Below are 17970 nucleotides of genomic sequence, written 5' to 3' on the forward strand. Positions count from 1 at the left end.
GCTGCGTGCAGTCCACCGCGCCCCCTATAGTTCCCGCACGGAGTGCATAGAAGGGGTGATGACAACACATGTAAACTATTCTATATCGTCCCACATGGCAAAAGCAGTCTAGTTGTTTTAGATCGGCCTGCACACAATGCCATGCGTGCATACAATCAATGATGAAGTTACTTGTCACCATGTAAGCTGAACCACGGGTCATTTTCTGATGAAGTCCGGATTGCGATTTGAGTTCCATCAATGCATCCTGAACATGAAATGGTTGTGACAGCTTCAGCGAGGACATAAGGGTTTGACTTGTCAGTGCTAAAACACAGTTTTTAACAGTACAGCTGCCACCATGCTTTGCTAGGTGGAACAAGGAAAATGAACAGAGCATTCTGCAGCCAGTTGAACGACTGTCCGGGTTTGAGGTATAAGACCATTCCGTATGAACATAAACAGGCATCGCGTAGAAGGTTCTGCCATGGTGCAGCTCGTTTCCCTGAGTATACGGCCCGGCAGCATTCCGCATTAAGGTCGTAAGCTCGAAAGGGTCACCTGAGTCTTGAGCAAGCATGCTAACATGCAAACACTCTGATGTTGTACCAAATAATATAGTCATCCCAAATGTTTTGCTCTTTGATGAAAGCCCGAGACTGACGGAAACGACAGACGGCGACAAGGAAAGAGCAGGACAAGGTTTCGAAACGAGACATTCTTCTCTTTCCTTGTCGTCATTTGTCGTTACCTGTCTCTGGTTTTCTCTTAGCTACCTTGCACTCTTACATTGTATCCCAAATGCACAATTGTGGCATACGCCAACTCGAACGGTATCAGCATGTTTTTTGTGGGCCTGGTGCAATATTTTAAGTTGAAAAGGGGACCAAAACTACATGGTAAGAAAAGGTAATTACCGTCCGGTGATTGAAGCAGGCGCCCGGAGGCGTAGAGAAGCAGACCAGCCAAGTCAAGGGTCAGCGAGCATCTGTTCTTTTTCCACCCGGCCCTAGGCGCGTGCCGTTCGCTCGTGTTTATTGCGTCATATGCTGCACCGGTCGGCGTGAGACCGGTAGCGCCATCTCTTTTAATTCAAAGAATACAACACCTGGCTCAGTTGCAAAGAATCACCTCATTGCTGTCTTTCTTTGCAGCTGCCTGATTTTTTTGCGTTTTACCTTTGAGTGAAATTGATGCAAATAAGTCTTCACTTAGTGTTGGCCATAGTGACATCAGGTATAGCATAGTATGAATGTTTTCCAGAAATCACCAGTTTGGGAGCTTTGCATAGTGAATGGAGCTGTCCAGTACACTGTATTCACCCGAGCATCAGGGTCTTGGTGAGTAGGTCAATCTGTTTGGCGAAGACCTGCAGCACCAAAGTCATATCTGGATGGCTCTGACTGTACCAGAGAATGGAGATGGTCAGATTCTTCTAGCAAAAGTCCAGAGGCAACTCGTTAATAGTTATTTGCACTGACCAAATTGAGAACTTAGATGAATTGAAGAGCGGATTACCGTCCAAGTTCACCGTCATTGCCACATTCATCTTCTCGACGTTTAGCTCCTCGTTGTTTTCTGTACAAAGCTCCATCCGTAATGTCACCTATGGCAGCTGGGTCACAACGGTCTGGTATCTTCTGCAGGGAGGACTTCAGCGACCTGGTAACTTCTTCAGATGCAAGCACTGAAGTGAGCTGCTACTCCAAGTGAAGGCTGACAAAAAAAATGGCCTTCTCTTAAGAGCCCTTCTCCAGTGTACTTCTGGCCACACTGCACGCATGTCGCCTCAACTTGCTTCCTCTCCTTGAGGTTTCCTGCGGATTTCCCCAGAAGAAGCATGCAGCGTGGGCAATAAAAGGGGAAAGTTGAACACCCGAATGAAATCCGCACGAATTTCTGAAACAAGAACTTTGTATCGGGAAGGTCATCCCTTTCCTGAATGAAGCCAACAAACTTCATCAGGTTCTCCACTAGCATGTATGACATTCCAGACGTGACGCCAAAGTCCATTACTAACGTGACTAGTTCACGCGCTGAAAATTCGTGGTCGGCAGGAGCTCCGTGGCTGTTAGCACCTTTGCAGTTTTCCTCATTTGTCACTTGTGTACCAGAGTCCTCGCATTCGTCTTCGTCCTCTAAATCACTGGTGCTCTGCGAAGAATTTCCGGGGGTGGACGGTTTATTGTCCGCAAGTATGGTGGACACACCAGTCGTCAGGTTTTGTTTTGCGCATGGTGTCCGGTGCTCCGTTGAACTCGGTAGGCCGTCTTCATCGAAGAACTGCTCCAAGTAGAAGTTGTGCCGATTTGGCGTCCCAGACATGTCGGCGGTATAAGACGTTGCCACATGTCGCTCGGTAATTTTAAGTCAGCATTTCTCAAAAGAAACTAAAATAAACTACGTTATCTCAAAACCACTGCCAGATCTCAATAGGCCGTAGGCTGCATTTTTGGATTTTGTTGACGAAATAAAAATAAAAGATTACGGAAACAATAAAAAAAGGACAAAACGTCTTAGTTTAATAAGGCTTATTTAGATGATTTATTATAGTTCAATTTCGTTCATCAATTTTAACGCTTTAAGGGGGGTATGGCCTGGGAGGGTCAACTTTTGAACCCTTCACCCAATTTGGTTCAAATTTTGAGGGTTATTTCAGCACTACGAGGAAGGATAATCTGCTAAGTTTTAGCATTATCGGTGAACTTTACAGTATGCTACAATTTTTGCACTTTAGAAAAAAGACACTTCATTAGGAAGTCTATCGTAAAAAAATAATATTAGCTGGTGGCAAACTGCCTGCTTCAATGAGAAGAACAATACCCACAGTGCAACCTGGATAAAAAATATATTGCAAAATATTCAATTGTGATGAAAATAGCAACATCCCAAAATTAAATAAAAATTGTAAAATTTTCATGTTTCAATTTTTTATTTTTTTTCATGAAGGAGTGTATTTTTTTTAACTGTGAAGTAGTCTATCTTGTTCCCCAGAAAATTTCAGTCCAGAGAACCTTGAATGATGTCCCTCATTATTCTGAATGTCAAACGATAGCTTTCCTAAAACAAGAATTCCTGTCAAAAAGTGAAACTGAGAAAAATGCAATTGAAGTTTCAACTTCTGTTTTTTTTATTTTCGGACGATGCCAGAAACTTGAAATCCAACCGAGTCGTTGGTGGCACCTTCAACTTCATGAGCGCATTGCTTGCTGGCAGCAGCTTGCGGCTTGTTTCTCAAAATCCGCCTGGGGCATAGGTGGCACCTTCGACCTCCGGGCTCTGTTGCTCCCTGGCAATAGCCTCCAGCTTCCGTCTTTTGTGTGCGAGCTTTGATGAGTCCTGTGCCTTCACTCTGGCCTTCACGATCTTCCCCAGAGTCGCCTTGTGGGCATGCTTCTCCTGGTGGCTTCCTGGGGTGATGCCCATCTCCTGGAGCGTCCTTTCAAAACCTTTAGGTCCAAGGCTGAACTCGAGAACAGCTAGGGCGACAGCTGTCTCTACAGTTTGCAAGGAGGCGAACTCCGTCTTGGGGCATCGCTTCCAAATAAGGGCGTTAAAAGACTCATTCGCATTTTGTGTCATCGTGCGGGAGCATCGGAGGAGCAACTCCTTTCGCGACAGCCGGTTGTACACTGGAACAAGCTCTCCTGCAATGTCTTTGGAGAATGCTGGTCTGTGTGGCCGTGGTGTCGAGGGCTTCCCTGCTGCTTCAAGGACCTTGCGGCGGTTATAATGGCACCACAAATCCTCGCCATCTGGACAGCCCATGTGACGGGGTTCCCCGTCTGTGGAGTACGTGTGGAACAGGCTGGCAAAGATGGCTCGCTGCATCTTCATGACATCAGGTGCGTTGTCCTTCAAAGCGCAAGCATAGTAGTTCATCAGCTTTTTCATCACTACGTTGGTCAGCTTCCCTTTTCCTCCCAGTCCTTTTTTGTTTTCTTGAGTTTCTCCAGACCTGCATACATCCTCTTTGCTACGTGATTGACGCAATCTTCCTTGTGGATGTCCTTGTCGTACAGGTCAAGGCTGGACACATGCGTGAAGGCCTTGCTGTCGCCGTCGCACAAAACAGTGACGTACTGCATATTGTGTAGCTCAATAGACCGGCTGAAGATGGTTGCAGCCGCCTGTGCCTCCATTGCATTGGACGATCCCTCATAGTTCTGGCAAGTTGCCTTGTGGGTTTCTGCCCACTCCTCGAAGTGTTCGTCATCTTCCTTGGGGCCCAACTCGCACCCGTGGCAATACTCACTCTGGACTAAAAGTCAAGCACCAAGCCGGTCTCCAGTTCAATAGCAACGCCAACTCCGAAGTGCGATGTATGGCCACGTTTATGCCACGTGCCATCGTAGCTGATGCAGACATCTAAACGATCGCTGCCGGCGCTCGGGTTCCCGGTCGGTTGCGCATCCCTCACGGCTTGCGCAGCGTCCCTCATTGCGTCACTCGCCGCTTGCATCGTCGCATCGTGCACTTTCGCCGCGATCTTCTGGTACGACTTGACGTGCATCGGGGGCGGAGTGTTTAGGCCCCCGAAAAGATCCGTGAGCTTCGTAAAACTGATGCCACAGTCTCTTCCAACGACGCCGAGACGCACCACGAGTTCGTTCTGTCGATACTTGCCAATTGACGGTGAATGCGGTGTCGTGACGATGTCTCCGCAAGTCGAGCAGCTAACAACGAACTGAAGGTTGACGCCAATTCCTTCTTCTCGCAAGCTCAGCAGTTGTCCGTGGCACTTGGGCTACAGGCTACAGGTGCTTTTTGCACATCACCCGTGTTGAGTTTGTATGCAGACACCTTTTTGATGTCTGTTGAGAAGCGTAGACAGTACTTTAGTCTCTCTTCAGTTTGCAGGGTCTATTCTAACCCGGAACATCCATCCTACAGTACCATCCATACCTGTTGATTCTCTCAACTTTTAGAAAACAAACCATGTATTGTATGTCCTATTAACTTTTTCTTTCAAAGCCTTAGTGCCTCCCTCCAGTTTCCACTCAATGATGCTGTCATATTAAAGCACAAAGAAAAAGTTGATTTGTCGGACGAAGTGCCGATTTTCTGCGACTGGTCGTTCACTAAGTGTAATAAACGGTCTATTTGTTCTCAAACCAGGCAGCAGGAGCTTCAGTCATTGCAGGAGATATATAGAGGTTATACTGAATTCTATACTGATGGGTCGAAATCTTTGTCTTCTGTTGGTTGTGCCGGATATTTTGGTTCCTTTGCGGCAGCTTTGCGAATGGATGGTGTGGCAAGCATTTTCTCTGCAGAGCTTTATGGTGTCTCTCTAGCCATTGAACATATTATGAGCAATAACATATTAAGACTAGCCTCTTTGTCGATTCACAGAGTGTGATACAGCCTATTTCGTCTCGAATTCCCACAAAGAACCTACTTGTCCTACATATACGGTTTAAAATAAACCGGGCTGTCCAACTGGGACACAACTTAAAATTCTGCTGGGTACCCAGTCATGTCGGAATTTCAGGGAATGAGAGAGCGGATAAACTGCCTGCATGTGGAAAGCACTCGGCAACACATCTTGGCTTACCCCATCAGGACCTTGGGCCACTTTTGAAGTCATGGCGATCGGAGTGGGACACGGAATTCAACAATAAACTTCATGTCATTAAACCTATCTTGGCTCTGTGGGAGACCTCGTTCCATAAAGACTGTCAACTTGAGGCTCTGGTATGCCGCCTGAGGATTGGCCATTCACGTCTAACTCATCTACATCTTCTTTGTGGCGAAGACATAAAGCTCTGTTATCATTGTGGGGAAGTGCTGATAGTTTTGCACATTTCATGGCATTGTAGATTTTATCACCAACATCGCCGACAAAGATTTTCCTGAACTTTTTAGAGGTCACCTTCCATTTCATTCTATGTTTCTGCTTGGTGATCATCCTTTAGTATCACTTGACTGTGTTTTTGACTTTTTTAAAAAGACTGGATATATCAGTCAGCTATAACTTTTATTATGAAAACTATAATATCTCCTAGTATAGCCGTCTGAAGTAATTTTGTTTGGTGCAATATGGCCCAAGTTGCTTGTGCGCCATAAAGCCCCGATCATCATCATTACAAACAACACGTGCAATGATGCGGTTGTTAACGGGCGTCAGCGAACAGACACAGTAGTACAAACAGTTTGGATGTTAGCCTTCAAACTGTACATAAGAAATGATAAACCAACGATCAATAAACGAAGTCTAAACAGGGAGCTTTGAAGTGGTTTCAAGACAGCTATTTATACAACCATTTTTTATCTTGCAATACTTCCCACAACTACAAACTGGTAGCAGCGCACAAAAAAATACACAGACGCTACATTGCTTACATAACGAGGGTGATTATAAGCTAGTTGCTTTAACAGTAATTACAGGCTAATGTGGTTAAGAATACTGCTGTGTTCAGTTTGCACTTTTAACCTTTTAAATGACATGAACCAACAAGATCCAACCAGCGTTTTACGATAGATGAAACCTGAACTCAAACTGCCAACATGACAGGCTTCGGCTCTTTTTTTTTTATAATTTAAGTCCCTCACGAGCACAATATTCCAAAGTACTCACTGGTATGTGCTGTACGTGCTTGTTCGTCAAACTGCTTAGGACTCTTTGTATGCGTATAGTAGTACATTCAGGGCACTTTTGAGCTGCAAATGTGTTCCAAAAGCCAGGGGTAGTCATAATGAAATAAGTTTAATTATAATGCAATTAAATGCAAAGGTGCAAGCGAGCTGGACGAGAATGACAAAAATAATCCCTGGAGAAAATAACCTTTGGGGGTAAATGAGTTTACTCTCGCTTAACACAACACAAAAATAACAACAACACTGACGTTTTGCCGGCATCATCAGTGTGCGCTGGCCCCGGTGGTGGGGAGAGCCAAAACCAGTCCACTCTAATCCAACAGATCCCCATAAATGCCTGGTAGGGGGCGACGCTTTACGTTGCTCGCCTTGGGGTCACGGCGGATAAACCAGGATTTGACGAGCTTCCTCAAGTCCCAACGCTGCTCACGAGCCAAGGTTGACGCATTGTCAAAGTCAAAAGTATGCCCAGTCATCCGGCTGTGTTTTACGAGCTCGGATTTACTTCTCTAAGGCGTGCGCGGCCTCCACCATATCCCCTCGGTGCTTCTTAAGCCGGGTGCTTCTCCGTCTGCCAGTTTCTCCAATGTATCTGGCGTCGTAGTCAACACAGTTCACCTTGTAAACCACACCTGTCTGAGTGTTGGCGGGGTAATGTTTTTCGGCTTAAAAAACATGTTCGCTAAAGTGTACACAGGCTTGAACACAGTGCAGATACCCGAAGAGGTAAAAGCTGTAAAAATAACTTATAAATAAACTGGGCTAGTAACATCAGAGCCGAATAGCAAAAAGAGATTCTTGAAATTTTTAGTTACATGCAGCAACACAAAAAAAAAAAAAGAGTGAACAAGTTGTGCTGACATTAAGTCGTCACCAGTCTGGCTGACATTTTGGCATGCAGTGTACACCCACGGTCTTGGTGTGCATTTAAGGTTTACACGCTTCAGATGGAAAATGGCGTGACAAAGGAAAAATTCAACAACACAGCCCGACCTAGCACCATGGCAGTGACATTTTTTCCTCGCACATTTCATTTGCTTGTAGATTCGCATGGACTGCAGTTTTGGAAAGATGTGGTTAACAAAAAAGCTCTCTGCTGCAAGTTTTGCAGCTGCCCAGAAATTCTTATCAGAGGTTATAACCACTGATCTCTATTTTAGTAGGCTGGATCGCGGATCGGGAGCCTGTCGGTGTCACCACCGGCGGCCATTGCTTGACACCAGGCGATACATGCAAGTCTATGGGAGAAACGCACAAAAGTAAGCATATTGAAGCATGTACGCTGTGCTTGGAGGCAACTATCTTATGGTGCGCTGCGATCCTTATGTCGGGTGTTTGGAGATCGAATCGGTATTTGTCAAACGTTCGGTCGCCGAATAAAAATATCAAACGTACCGGAGCACCTTTGGCTGAGCTGGCAAGCTTGCTCTCGTAGTGGAGTAAACAAAGGAACTTGCCGTCAATAACGTCCTTAGGGAAGCTCAGAAGTTTATGATAGACAAAGAAGTTCCATCTCGACAGCGGTTTTCCGGGAGTGAGCGAATTCCGCGTAGCACAGCCTTCGAGCTTGTCGTCTGCTAAACCCAACTCAACGAAACCGCCACCGACTCCGCGGTAACTCTAGGTAGCTCTTGCCTCATTGAGCTGCACTACAGCGGAGTCACTCTTGACCACAAAATAGTTATTTATCAGAACTGCGAGGACTGTCAGTTTTAATGTTTGTACGCAAGCTATTTGACGGGCTTATCGAAAAGCATCCAAAAAGTTTCAGTGCCGACAACAGCTTAGAAACGGGAAAACGTCACTTTTTCTTGTTCTTCCCATAGAGTCCCATGCATTGGCTGGTGTCAATCAATAGCCACTGGTGGCGACACTCGGCCCCAGCTGCCGAGGCCGCGGTTTGCGATCCAGCCTACTACAATAGAGATCAGTGGTCATAACCTCAATAGAACATATGTGAAATTCTTTGTAGCTATCATCATCACGGAGTAGGGCCTCGTCAAGCTGCAAGCCACGCAGCTTTTTGCCCTATCTCCCTCCTTTGTAAAAAAAAAGGAAAAAATAAATTATTATAAAAATTATTATTATCTTCATACTCGTGAAAGACGCGCCGCCACGTTGGGGGCTCTTGTCATCTTGAGTCGTGCTCTTTACCGTGTGGTCTCGCCTCTTCTAGTAAACTCTTCATAGTTATTGCTTCTTGCGATGGCATCGGACTGGACTCAGGGCCCTTCCGAGGTGCTAGAGCTCCAGGGATGGGTTTGTGAATTCGTACTGCGAGTCGAAGACGACCTCCAGCAGGCACGCACATCGGAGCAGTAGTGGTGGCTCCCTAATCTTTCGATTCTCGAGATCGTTTCGGGGACGCGCTGAAGGTCTGTGGAAGAAATAGCGCGAAGCACCAGCCCTTAAGTTGCAGCTGCCGAAATGAGATATTATGCATGCACTCCCGTTTTCGATATTCTTGCTTTCAGTGCAAGCGCACTGACGTTCTTGGTGCAGTGGCTGCGCGTGCACGAGAAATGTACATGTACGGGTGCAGTCATTCTGCTGTGAGAAGCAACTTGCACGAGGCGTTCAACAAGCAGCGGAACAGCTCTAAACGGTTGTAACGAATCGCGATGGCTGGATGGCCGTTCACTATAACAAAAAATTATGCGTGTATGAAGCTCACCTTGTTTCAAAAGGGATCTTTGTAATCACTCCGCGTCCATTGTGGAACACAGCAGTACCGGGGCATGCTTATGGAGCCTGCATTTTCCGTTTCGGCTAGGATGCTAGGATGCAAGCTCGGACACTCGGGCGAGTACGGACAGCACGGCGGAGCACCCTCCAACATGGCAGACATTTGAAGTTTGCGCACAGTAAACCAGATAGTGCTATTCATTTTTGCATATGGCCTATGTCTATAAAAGGTTCCGTGAACACAGCAAAGTATGCTTGACGGAGCTTCGTGGCCGCCATTTGTGCTTGTACTTGTGCATAATAATTGTGAACATGCCTTAGCTGCAGGTTCTCATTCAGATAAGGTAAACACTTGGAAGTCTTAGTGAGGGAGGCACCTTTCATTGGTGCGGCACACTTGACTTCCAGGACTGCCTTCTTGCAGCATGCACAAAAGACAGTGGCATCAGGAGATGCAGCTAGGAAGGGCAGGCTTTCTACAACAAACGGACCTCACTCATTTACCGTAATATCCCGAGTCATCGCCCACCCCCCAACCGCCTGAAATTCGTTAAAAAAGTGGGGTGGGCCATGTCTCGGTGGGTGAGCACAAACACTTAAAAAAAAAACGGAAAAAACCGCCTATTTTTCTCTGCGTATCTAGCGCTGATGCACAAGAGATACATCAAACTCAAAACTCGATTTAGTTTCATTGTTTTATAGAAAAGAAATGCTCACGAAAGAATATTTTACTATAGCCAAGTCCGTTGCTTGCATACGCACTAGAAACACCCCCGATCTGCATATAGCACGAACGTTTGTTCCGTGAAAGAATGTCACCATTATGTTCTCCTAGTTAGTAAAAAAAAAAAAGAAAGAAAGAAAAGTCTACAAGAAAATAGAGAAACCGACCAGGCACAACGAGCGAGCGAGCGAGCGAACCAAAGAAGCGACCAAGAGCAATGCCGGGAAAGCGGGAAAGCCGGCCGTCGCGTTGGCAAATACTTTGGCGTCGGGCCAAGTCGGGCGCCTTGTCAATTGCAAGCTCTTGCGCAACTTTCTTGTTTGGTGGGTACATACGTGCGTCCGTGCACGGCGGGCTATCAATGCACGGTTGGGACGCTCTGCAAACGTCTGTGTAGGACGTTCCAGCAAAGCTCTATTTACGCTTTGGCTTTGCCTAAAATATTGCACAACAGCGGTCGCGACGGGCGGGAAGAAGGAGCGGGTTCGCGGTGACCTTACTTCGGCAAAGACAGACTTTGACCTAACACTCCGCGGTTACCTTAACAAACTCTTATTTTGTTATCTCCATCGTTTTCTTTTCGCACGGATACACGACCACTTTGGGGTCGCTCACGGAGGAAATGCGTAAACAAAAAGAAGTGTCTTTCCCTCCTTCGTTTTACTTTGCCGCGGCCGCGTCATTCGGGTAGGATGAGTGTTCGCGGATCCCAGAGTCCGCGCTGGGGTATTTGAAGGGGTGGGCGATGACTCGGTGTTTTTTCGGAAATCGATATTGGCCCAAAAAATGGGGTGGGCGATGGCTCGGGGATGGGCGATGACTCGGGATATTACGGTAGTTGCAGGTCTTTATGTTTCAGAGATTCCTTTGCGATAAATGCTCGTTTAGATTCTGGTTTCTTTTCGGAGCCCCAACGGAGGTTTGAAATACAAGGTGCTTTTCTACACCTCATATCTCTGCCACGAGGCCATCGGCACCACACTTGATGTATGTTCCACGGCAGGTGCGAGATGGTTCCATGTATACGGGTAAAACAGCACGAACACGAACACAGGACAGAGAAGATGCAAACAGACAGAATGCTGTCAACTGTTTATTTTGAAAGAAACGCTCAACGGCATGGTCACAAACACATGATCATCACAAGTTAAAGCCCCTCAAAATTGCCAACTCGCATTGAGGGGAGGCACGGCCTAAAAATCGCAAGTTTTGCGAAAAAAACGCATTTTTGAAAATCAGTTTTATCATCATCTACAACTAATAAAGAATGCTCTCACAAACTTTTATACTCGTGCGTAAAGGATTTACTCCGGAATAAATTATTTTCGATACGTCGGCGGCCACGCGCGCTCTCCAGAAACGCGAGCACACCCGCGCGTTTGCCGATTTCAAAGCGCGCTAGCCGCTCGTTGGCTAGGCCTAGCGTGGCGTGGGACCCCTCGTTGGAAACAGCAGTTCTTTCTCTTTTGTTTACGCCCCGGCTTTTCGTTCAACGCCGGACATTCAGGCGAGAGAACCCCTGCGAAAACATCATTCAGAAAGAGCTATGAAACGCTCTAAGGGCTCCTATTGGGCAGCTCGACTCATTCGGAGCTCTGATTCGCTCGGACACGCCACGTGACTAAAAAGAGACTCGCTCGCCCGCGTGAACGCTTGTTTCGTTTTCTACCTGCGTAGCGCGCGCGCTCTTGCTTTTTTTACGGTCTTCGAGTTTGTCGATACGATACCGGCGGTGAATGGCAGGAAATCGTTTCTGTTTGGTGCTCGGAAGCGTAAGCGTGGAAAACCGAGAGGCATTGAAGGAGGTCGACCTCGCAAAACCGCTGCACCGCCGTCCCCGAGTCGCCCGGAGTCGTCGGAAGAATCGCTGTCTTCAAGCCCGGCACCGTCTCCTGGCCCATCGCCGCCTGAAGACTTGGACTTGGACTGTGTGGGACAATCGAGGCTTCTGTCGCCGCTTCCAACTCCTGACACCCCAAAGGAAGATGAGCTGACCGCGATTGAGCGCAAGATGGAAATGCTACGATGGGACGAGTGCTCCGGAGAGCCGCTAGGCCTAGATGAGAGCCGTGACAGCGGCGAACTCGAAGGCTACCGCTTGCTCGAAGTTTCTTGTGTCAAGGCTTTGGTGGGAGCTCTGCTGTGCCCAGAGTGTGCCGGGTCTTGCCTGGAGCTAAAGGAAAGTGGCCAAGGAGCACTCCTCGGGTTTATCGTCGAGTGCCCGTCGTGTGGAGAGGTGGCGAGCGCACCGCACTCGTCGAACATCGGCGACACTCGCCAGAATGAACTTTCTGCGCGTATCGGACTAGCCGCACGCCCCTTAATGGCGTACACGCCCCTTAATGGCGGCTCAAGGCCCAAAGCCAGGGTCTCAGGAATATGAAGAATGGTTTGAAAGCCACAGCCCTGACTGTCAAAAGAATTTCCAGGGGTCTGCTCATGCCATGGAAGTGGAAGCTGCTTCAGTCATTTTTGGGCGTTCTGTGGAGCGACACAACATGCAGTATACCACGGTACTCTGCGACGGTGACAGCAAAGCGTTTTCAAAGGTTGCTAGCCTTGGTCTATACGACAAGGAAGTGAAGAAAGAGGATTGCATCAACCACGTTGCAAAGCGTATGTATGCTGGCCTGGATGCTCTGAAGAAGGCAAAGAAAGGCCTTGGTGGAAAGGGCAAGCTGACGAACGTGAGGATGAAGCAGCTGACAAATTACTATGCCTGCGCCCTGAAGGACAATGCCCCAGATGTCCCAGCGATGCAGCGGGGAGTGTTTGCCACACTCCTGCACTCTTACTCGACAGACGACGAGCCACGACACACAGCTTGCCCCACTGGAAGAGACTCCTGGTGCCACTTCAACAGGAGCAAGGCACTTGAGGCTGCAGGAGAGCCACCTGCGTCCAGGCCCCACAAGCCAGCCTTTTCCAGGGAGTTAGCCAAGGAGCTGGTGCCCGTCTACAATCGCCTTTCGCGTAGGGACTTGCTCGAGCGCTGTTCGAGGATGAAAACTCAGAACGCAAATGAATCGTTTAATTCTCTAGTGTGGAAGAGGTGCCCCAAGGTGGAATTTGCCTCCCTCAAGACCGTCGAGCCAGCTGTGGCTCTGGCAGTCCTCGAATTTAACCTGGGACCTCGAGGCTTTGAGCATGCCCTTTCCGAGATGGGAATCAAGCCAGGGAGCCATCACACCGTGCATGCTGCGAAGGCCACCCGAAAGAAGATCGGAAAGGCCCAAAAAAAGGAACTAGAGTCGTCCAAAGCGTCGCACAAGCGGAGAAAGATGGAAGTCGTGGCTAAGGCGCAGAAGGACCGTGAAGAGGAAGGACTTACCTATGGCCCTGGAGCGTTTTAAGTGATATAGTAAGCACTGTTTTCAGCCGAACACTGTTTGAACTTTCAAACACATTTTTCTCAGTTTGTCATTTTGAACACTTTTCCATTTTTGAAAAACTATAATTTTTTAGAGTTTGGACTGAGACTCCTGAAGTGTTGTTTTTCTGGAGTGAAATTTACTGAAGAATTTAGTAAGGCACTTTGTTTTTAATAATTTTAAGTTGTTCACCAAGAAAAAGTTGATTTTAGAAAAAGTCATATGAGAGAAAAATGAAGCCATTTTTAAATTTCCTGTTTTCATGCTGATGCTTGCTATATTAAATATTGCTACATACCTTACTTTGTTCATCACTTATTGAACATTACATATATGCAAAAAAAGTTGGAATTTTTCTCTTTTTTTTTGAATGATAGATTTTTTTCGTTGGTGCTGCATCAGTCTTCTTTTTTATAACAAATTGCACCGTAACTTGGCAAAAAATCTTCCCTGTTGGTTGAAATTTTGCATGCCCTCCCAAGTTTGCATAACTAACATATGGTAAAAGTTTCATTGCAATCGGCAAACTATTAAAAAAGTAGACCCCTGTAGGCCGTGCCTCCCCTTAATAAAGATCTATCGAAGGCACGCTGACACAGTTGTCTTTGAACTTGGAAATGTAAAAGGCCTCAGTAATGTCAAAGATTTCTTCTCTGTGCTGTGTCCATGTTCACGCTGTTTTACCCGTAAACGTGCTTCACCAACTAGCCCAAACTTCAACAGGATGCTGCCATGCCCGCAGGCGGGCACATAGAAGAAATGTTCAGGTGCCAAAAGACCCTCCAAAATTTCACTTTATTAGATATATATATATATATTTTATTGTGTGTGATTGCAGCAACACCTTGAAACACCCCCCGAAAATATTTTCTGGCTACGCCACTGCCCACGGGGTATCCTGAGGAGAGAGAGAAGTTAGGCATGAGTCCTAGAAACTGGCATGTTCAAACATTTTTAGAAATACCTTCACGTTAATTCCCTTCGAGGTACATCTGTCGTACTAGTTGATTCAGAATTATGTTCAATTTAATAAAACAACTGGTAAATTACCTTTTTATAAAGGTGCAATTTTTTTTATATGCTTATATTTTGACACCAACTTTCCTTTTTAATTTCACAGAATGGCAAACCCCAGATTTCCTCCTGATTATTGTCATTTGTCAAGATATTTTGATTTTTTCCAGTAAAGTGATGTGAGACCTTCCATGTGTCAAAGTTACGAAATCATTAAGCTTGAAAAGCAATTCATCACGTTCAACCATTTTAGAAGTCACGTCTGACGTACAAGTGCCTAAGAAATTAACCGGGTCACATAGACTGCGTTTCTCATGCACTTTCTATTTCACGAAACTTTCCTGATGGCTGCACATCCCTGAGAGTGAACAGTCATGTCACAAAATTTAAAACTATCAGATAAAACTTGGTAACATTGTCAATGTCAATGCATCCATCAGCAGCAGTCGGAAACAGTCTAGAGGCTACTTACAATGTTCTTGATACGTATGCATATGCTTTTACACAAGTGCGAGCATAGCTTGTTGCTTCAGAGTTTTGACAAGCAAAGGATGGAGGGGCAATGTCGCTAATTGTCCTATCAAAAACATTTTTAACGGCATGCAAGACATCAATAATTGAGAAAATGTCACAGTCGATAGGATAATAAAACAGCACTGAAGAGATGAGTTTACGACAAAACTGTATAACTTAGCGGATCTAGCTTATGTGTAGCTGCGCTAAGCCGACCCGTGCCGGACAAGTATACCCATAGGGCAGTCATCTGGGTCAGTCGGTGGTGGATACAGCTGCCCCCAGGTGAAAATTCAAAGTGGGACCACTTTAAAGTGGTATTTGGAGCAGGTCCCACTTTGGAAGTGGGACCACTTTAAAGGGGTCCCACTTTGAATTTGGACCTTTTTGCCTACTTTCCATGGGCATTAGGCATCAATGAGGTACCTACGCATATTCTTGTGGCTAATTTTGACTACCGAACAGAACATGTCGTCGAGAGAATGATTGATTTATTTCTCTGTTGGAAAGTAAGAAAAGGATGTACAAACAAAGAAAGTTGTTTAGCTATCTGCAAAATCTCCCTAATCCTGCATCAGGCCCATGCGCCTGAACTCCCTTCTTGTGTCCTGGATTTTCTCAGACAGAATGGCGTTCATGTTGGAAAAGGCACCGCTGGCCTCAACATTCTTTGCCCGGCCTCAGTGTGTCTATGTTTCTGTGAAATAAATTCAAGAAAAAATTCCAGCATTAAATTAGATCTATGTGAGACCCACTTCATAACTCACGCACCAAGGATGAGGGACTCCTTTTCTGGGATTAGCTCCTTCCAAGCAGAAGCACCCAGGCTCTTCCTGTCCTTTGGAGCAAGTTTCCTCGCGTAGCTCCTCTCCACCAGCGTCTTTGACCCCCAAAGGATCTGAGCAGTATCTTTTGCAAACTTTGCAGGTCCCGTGTTAGCGTATATATGATGCCTCTGTTCTTCAGAGATAGTAACCCCGAATAGAAAGAAGCAAGAGCGAGTTGCAAAATCAAAATGGGCGATCCGACTTGCGGCATTGCTGCGGGACGCCTCCATCTTTCAAGATGAAGGGTTTTAGTTTCTCATACTGCCGGATTGAATAATGAGGTCGTAAGGTTTGTGCATGCTAGAGACCAAAAGTGGGGGCATCGAAAAGCACTACACAGAAAAAAAAATATGTTTATTGCATTTACAATCTCCCCCCCCCCCCTTTAGGTTGTGGGGCAGCCTGCCCAAGTAGGGCAACGTTTTTTCACCCGTTCTCTAAAACAAATACTGGTTTTTAGCACTTCGGCGGCTTTGTATGCTGCCGTTGCCGCCCTCACCTCCTCCTCTACCGCCTTTAGTTTGGCGAGGAGACATCGCCTTTCAAGCTTTATTCCTCCTGTTGTGCAAGCACATCTTGGTAATACTGTTTGTCAGCAGCCCGTGTTCCAGCTGTTGAGCCTTTGGGCAGCGTGCTGGGCCTCCAGGCTGGTCGTGAACGAGGTGGTTTCTGCCGACGTCGGCCCGGCAGTGCCAGTCTCTCTTCATCAGCAGCTGCTGTCTCAGGCAGTCCCTCTGCTATTGGCGGAGGCCCTTCCCAGTGTGGCAGAGCAGCTGCTACACCAGGCTTCAGAGGTGCCTCATCCTCGTCCAGCAGCTAGTCCGGAGGCTGATAGTTTTCCGCTTCTTCGGATCCCGGCACTTGAAGGAGACCCCAGGGGCCACCTCAACCTCGTAGATGTGGCCCCGACCTTCTGGCACCACCTCGTCAGTCGTCGGCTGGACATTGACTGGTGCTGTGCTAACCCAGAGGAAAATACACAGAATCTGTACCATGCCACCCTTGTCCAGAATTTGAAAACTCTTCTTTGTTTTTTAGTCATGCTTTTTGTGTGCATGTGGATGAATCACGGTTCCTCAGCTCTCGGCCGTTGCGGCTATCTGTCATGAAGGCAGCTGGGCTCAAGTAGAGCCAGTCTACAGTGTGCAGATCATGCCCGATCTTAGCTGTTGCAGCTATTGCTTACTCTTCCGGCCCCTCAGCAGAAAGTGAAGAAACTTATCTTCAAGCGCCTGCGCAGAGCAACTTCATGGCAGATACGCCCGTGGATACAGGGCAGCTTTCCATAGGTCAAGGAACTGCCGCGAAGCAAACATGTGCACGACAACCTTCCGCAAGGTTGTGGTACGATTGGCGTTTTCAGCAGCACCCGTGACTTCACTGCTTTCGCCATTCCTCTTAAGGGAAGGGAGGTGTAACGGTGCTTTTACTCTGGCAACCTGCTGCATCGTGGGCAGTGCCACCGCTGGCCTATTTAAGGAATGCACCATTAAACTTTATCCTCTTTTCTTCAATCGCTACCCCACGGCTCGTGTCCTTATTCGATACAAGCTGCTGTTGTATAATTTAGCCGAAAATGCGGCTGGAAATCTTCATTTCCAGCTGGAAGCTGCAGCTTATTTTCATGTCTGTTTTTTAAAGTTCTGCATAAAATACTGACCGGAGACTACCTGAACTTTGGCCGGTGTCGACTGCTTAGTGTTGAGGTCCCCTGGCAGCAGAGGTCCCCTGGCAGCAACCTCCCGCACATTCTTCACTGAGCCAGTGTTTTCGTGCCCCAAAATGGCTTGGGCAGCATCTAGTACACCAATTGTCCTCTTTTTGTTTTTAAATATTTTTGACGCGTTCTTTGCGTCGATGAAGGTGTTGTTGCAGAGGTGAAACTGGAGAAAAAGTAGACATATAATGTAGAAGATGTAAACAAATGCATGCACCATTTTTTTGCCATAACTTCAAACGTCGTAAGTGACACCACACAGCCAATCAAAATAAACCATATATGTGAATCTTGTTTAGGTGACTTAACATTGAAAATAATTATGCAACTCTTTGAGAACTGTACTCACGCATTCATCACCAGTCGGTGAGAAGTTTGGCACTTCATCCATGGGAGACTGGGCATCTGGTGCAGCTGGGGGCTCGGCTTCTGGGGCCTGGATTGGTGCGGCTGGGAGCTGGTCATCTAATGCTGCCACAACAACTGCACCAGGCTCTGCAGCTTTGGAAAAAGAATATCAAAATGCTACACAGAAGGTGT

The 17970-nt window shown here is 46.8% G+C and overlaps 1 protein-coding gene across 1 annotated transcript; it reads right to left on the minus strand.

The window, feature by feature from the left end:
* Window positions 1–1297: 1297 nt before the first annotated feature.
* Window positions 1298–17650, minus strand: LOC120838943. The gene is made up of 4 exons (XM_040209098.1): window positions 17374–17650; window positions 9480–9740; window positions 7441–7723; window positions 1298–1382 (listed from the first exon to the last, which is right to left on the minus strand). The coding sequence occupies exons 1-4, from the start codon at window positions 17648–17650 to the stop codon at window positions 1298–1300; spliced, it is 906 nt and encodes a 301-aa protein (XP_040065032.1).
* Between the last annotated feature and the right edge of the window lie 320 nt (window positions 17651–17970).

This window comes from Ixodes scapularis, unplaced genomic scaffold (genome assembly GCF_016920785.2).
Source record: "Ixodes scapularis isolate PalLabHiFi unplaced genomic scaffold, ASM1692078v2 PGA_scaffold6__148_contigs__length_123643588, whole genome shotgun sequence".
Lineage (NCBI taxonomy): Eukaryota > Metazoa > Arthropoda > Arachnida > Ixodida > Ixodidae > Ixodes > Ixodes scapularis.

Bases quoted from the DNA above. Each gene is read 5' to 3' on its own strand.
- LOC120838943 (XM_040209098.1), bottom strand. From the start codon at position 17,650: ATGGTGCATGCATTTGTTTACATCTTCTACATTATATGTCTACTTTTT. The intron at 7,724-9,479 runs GCCATATGCAAA...AATAGAGATCAG, and splicing joins GGAACCTTTTATAGACATAG to TGGTTATAACCTCTGATAAG. The intron at 1,383-7,440 runs GTCAGCACAACT...TCTCTGGTACAG, and splicing joins CAGACTGGTGACGACTTAAT to TCAGAGCCATCCAGATATGA.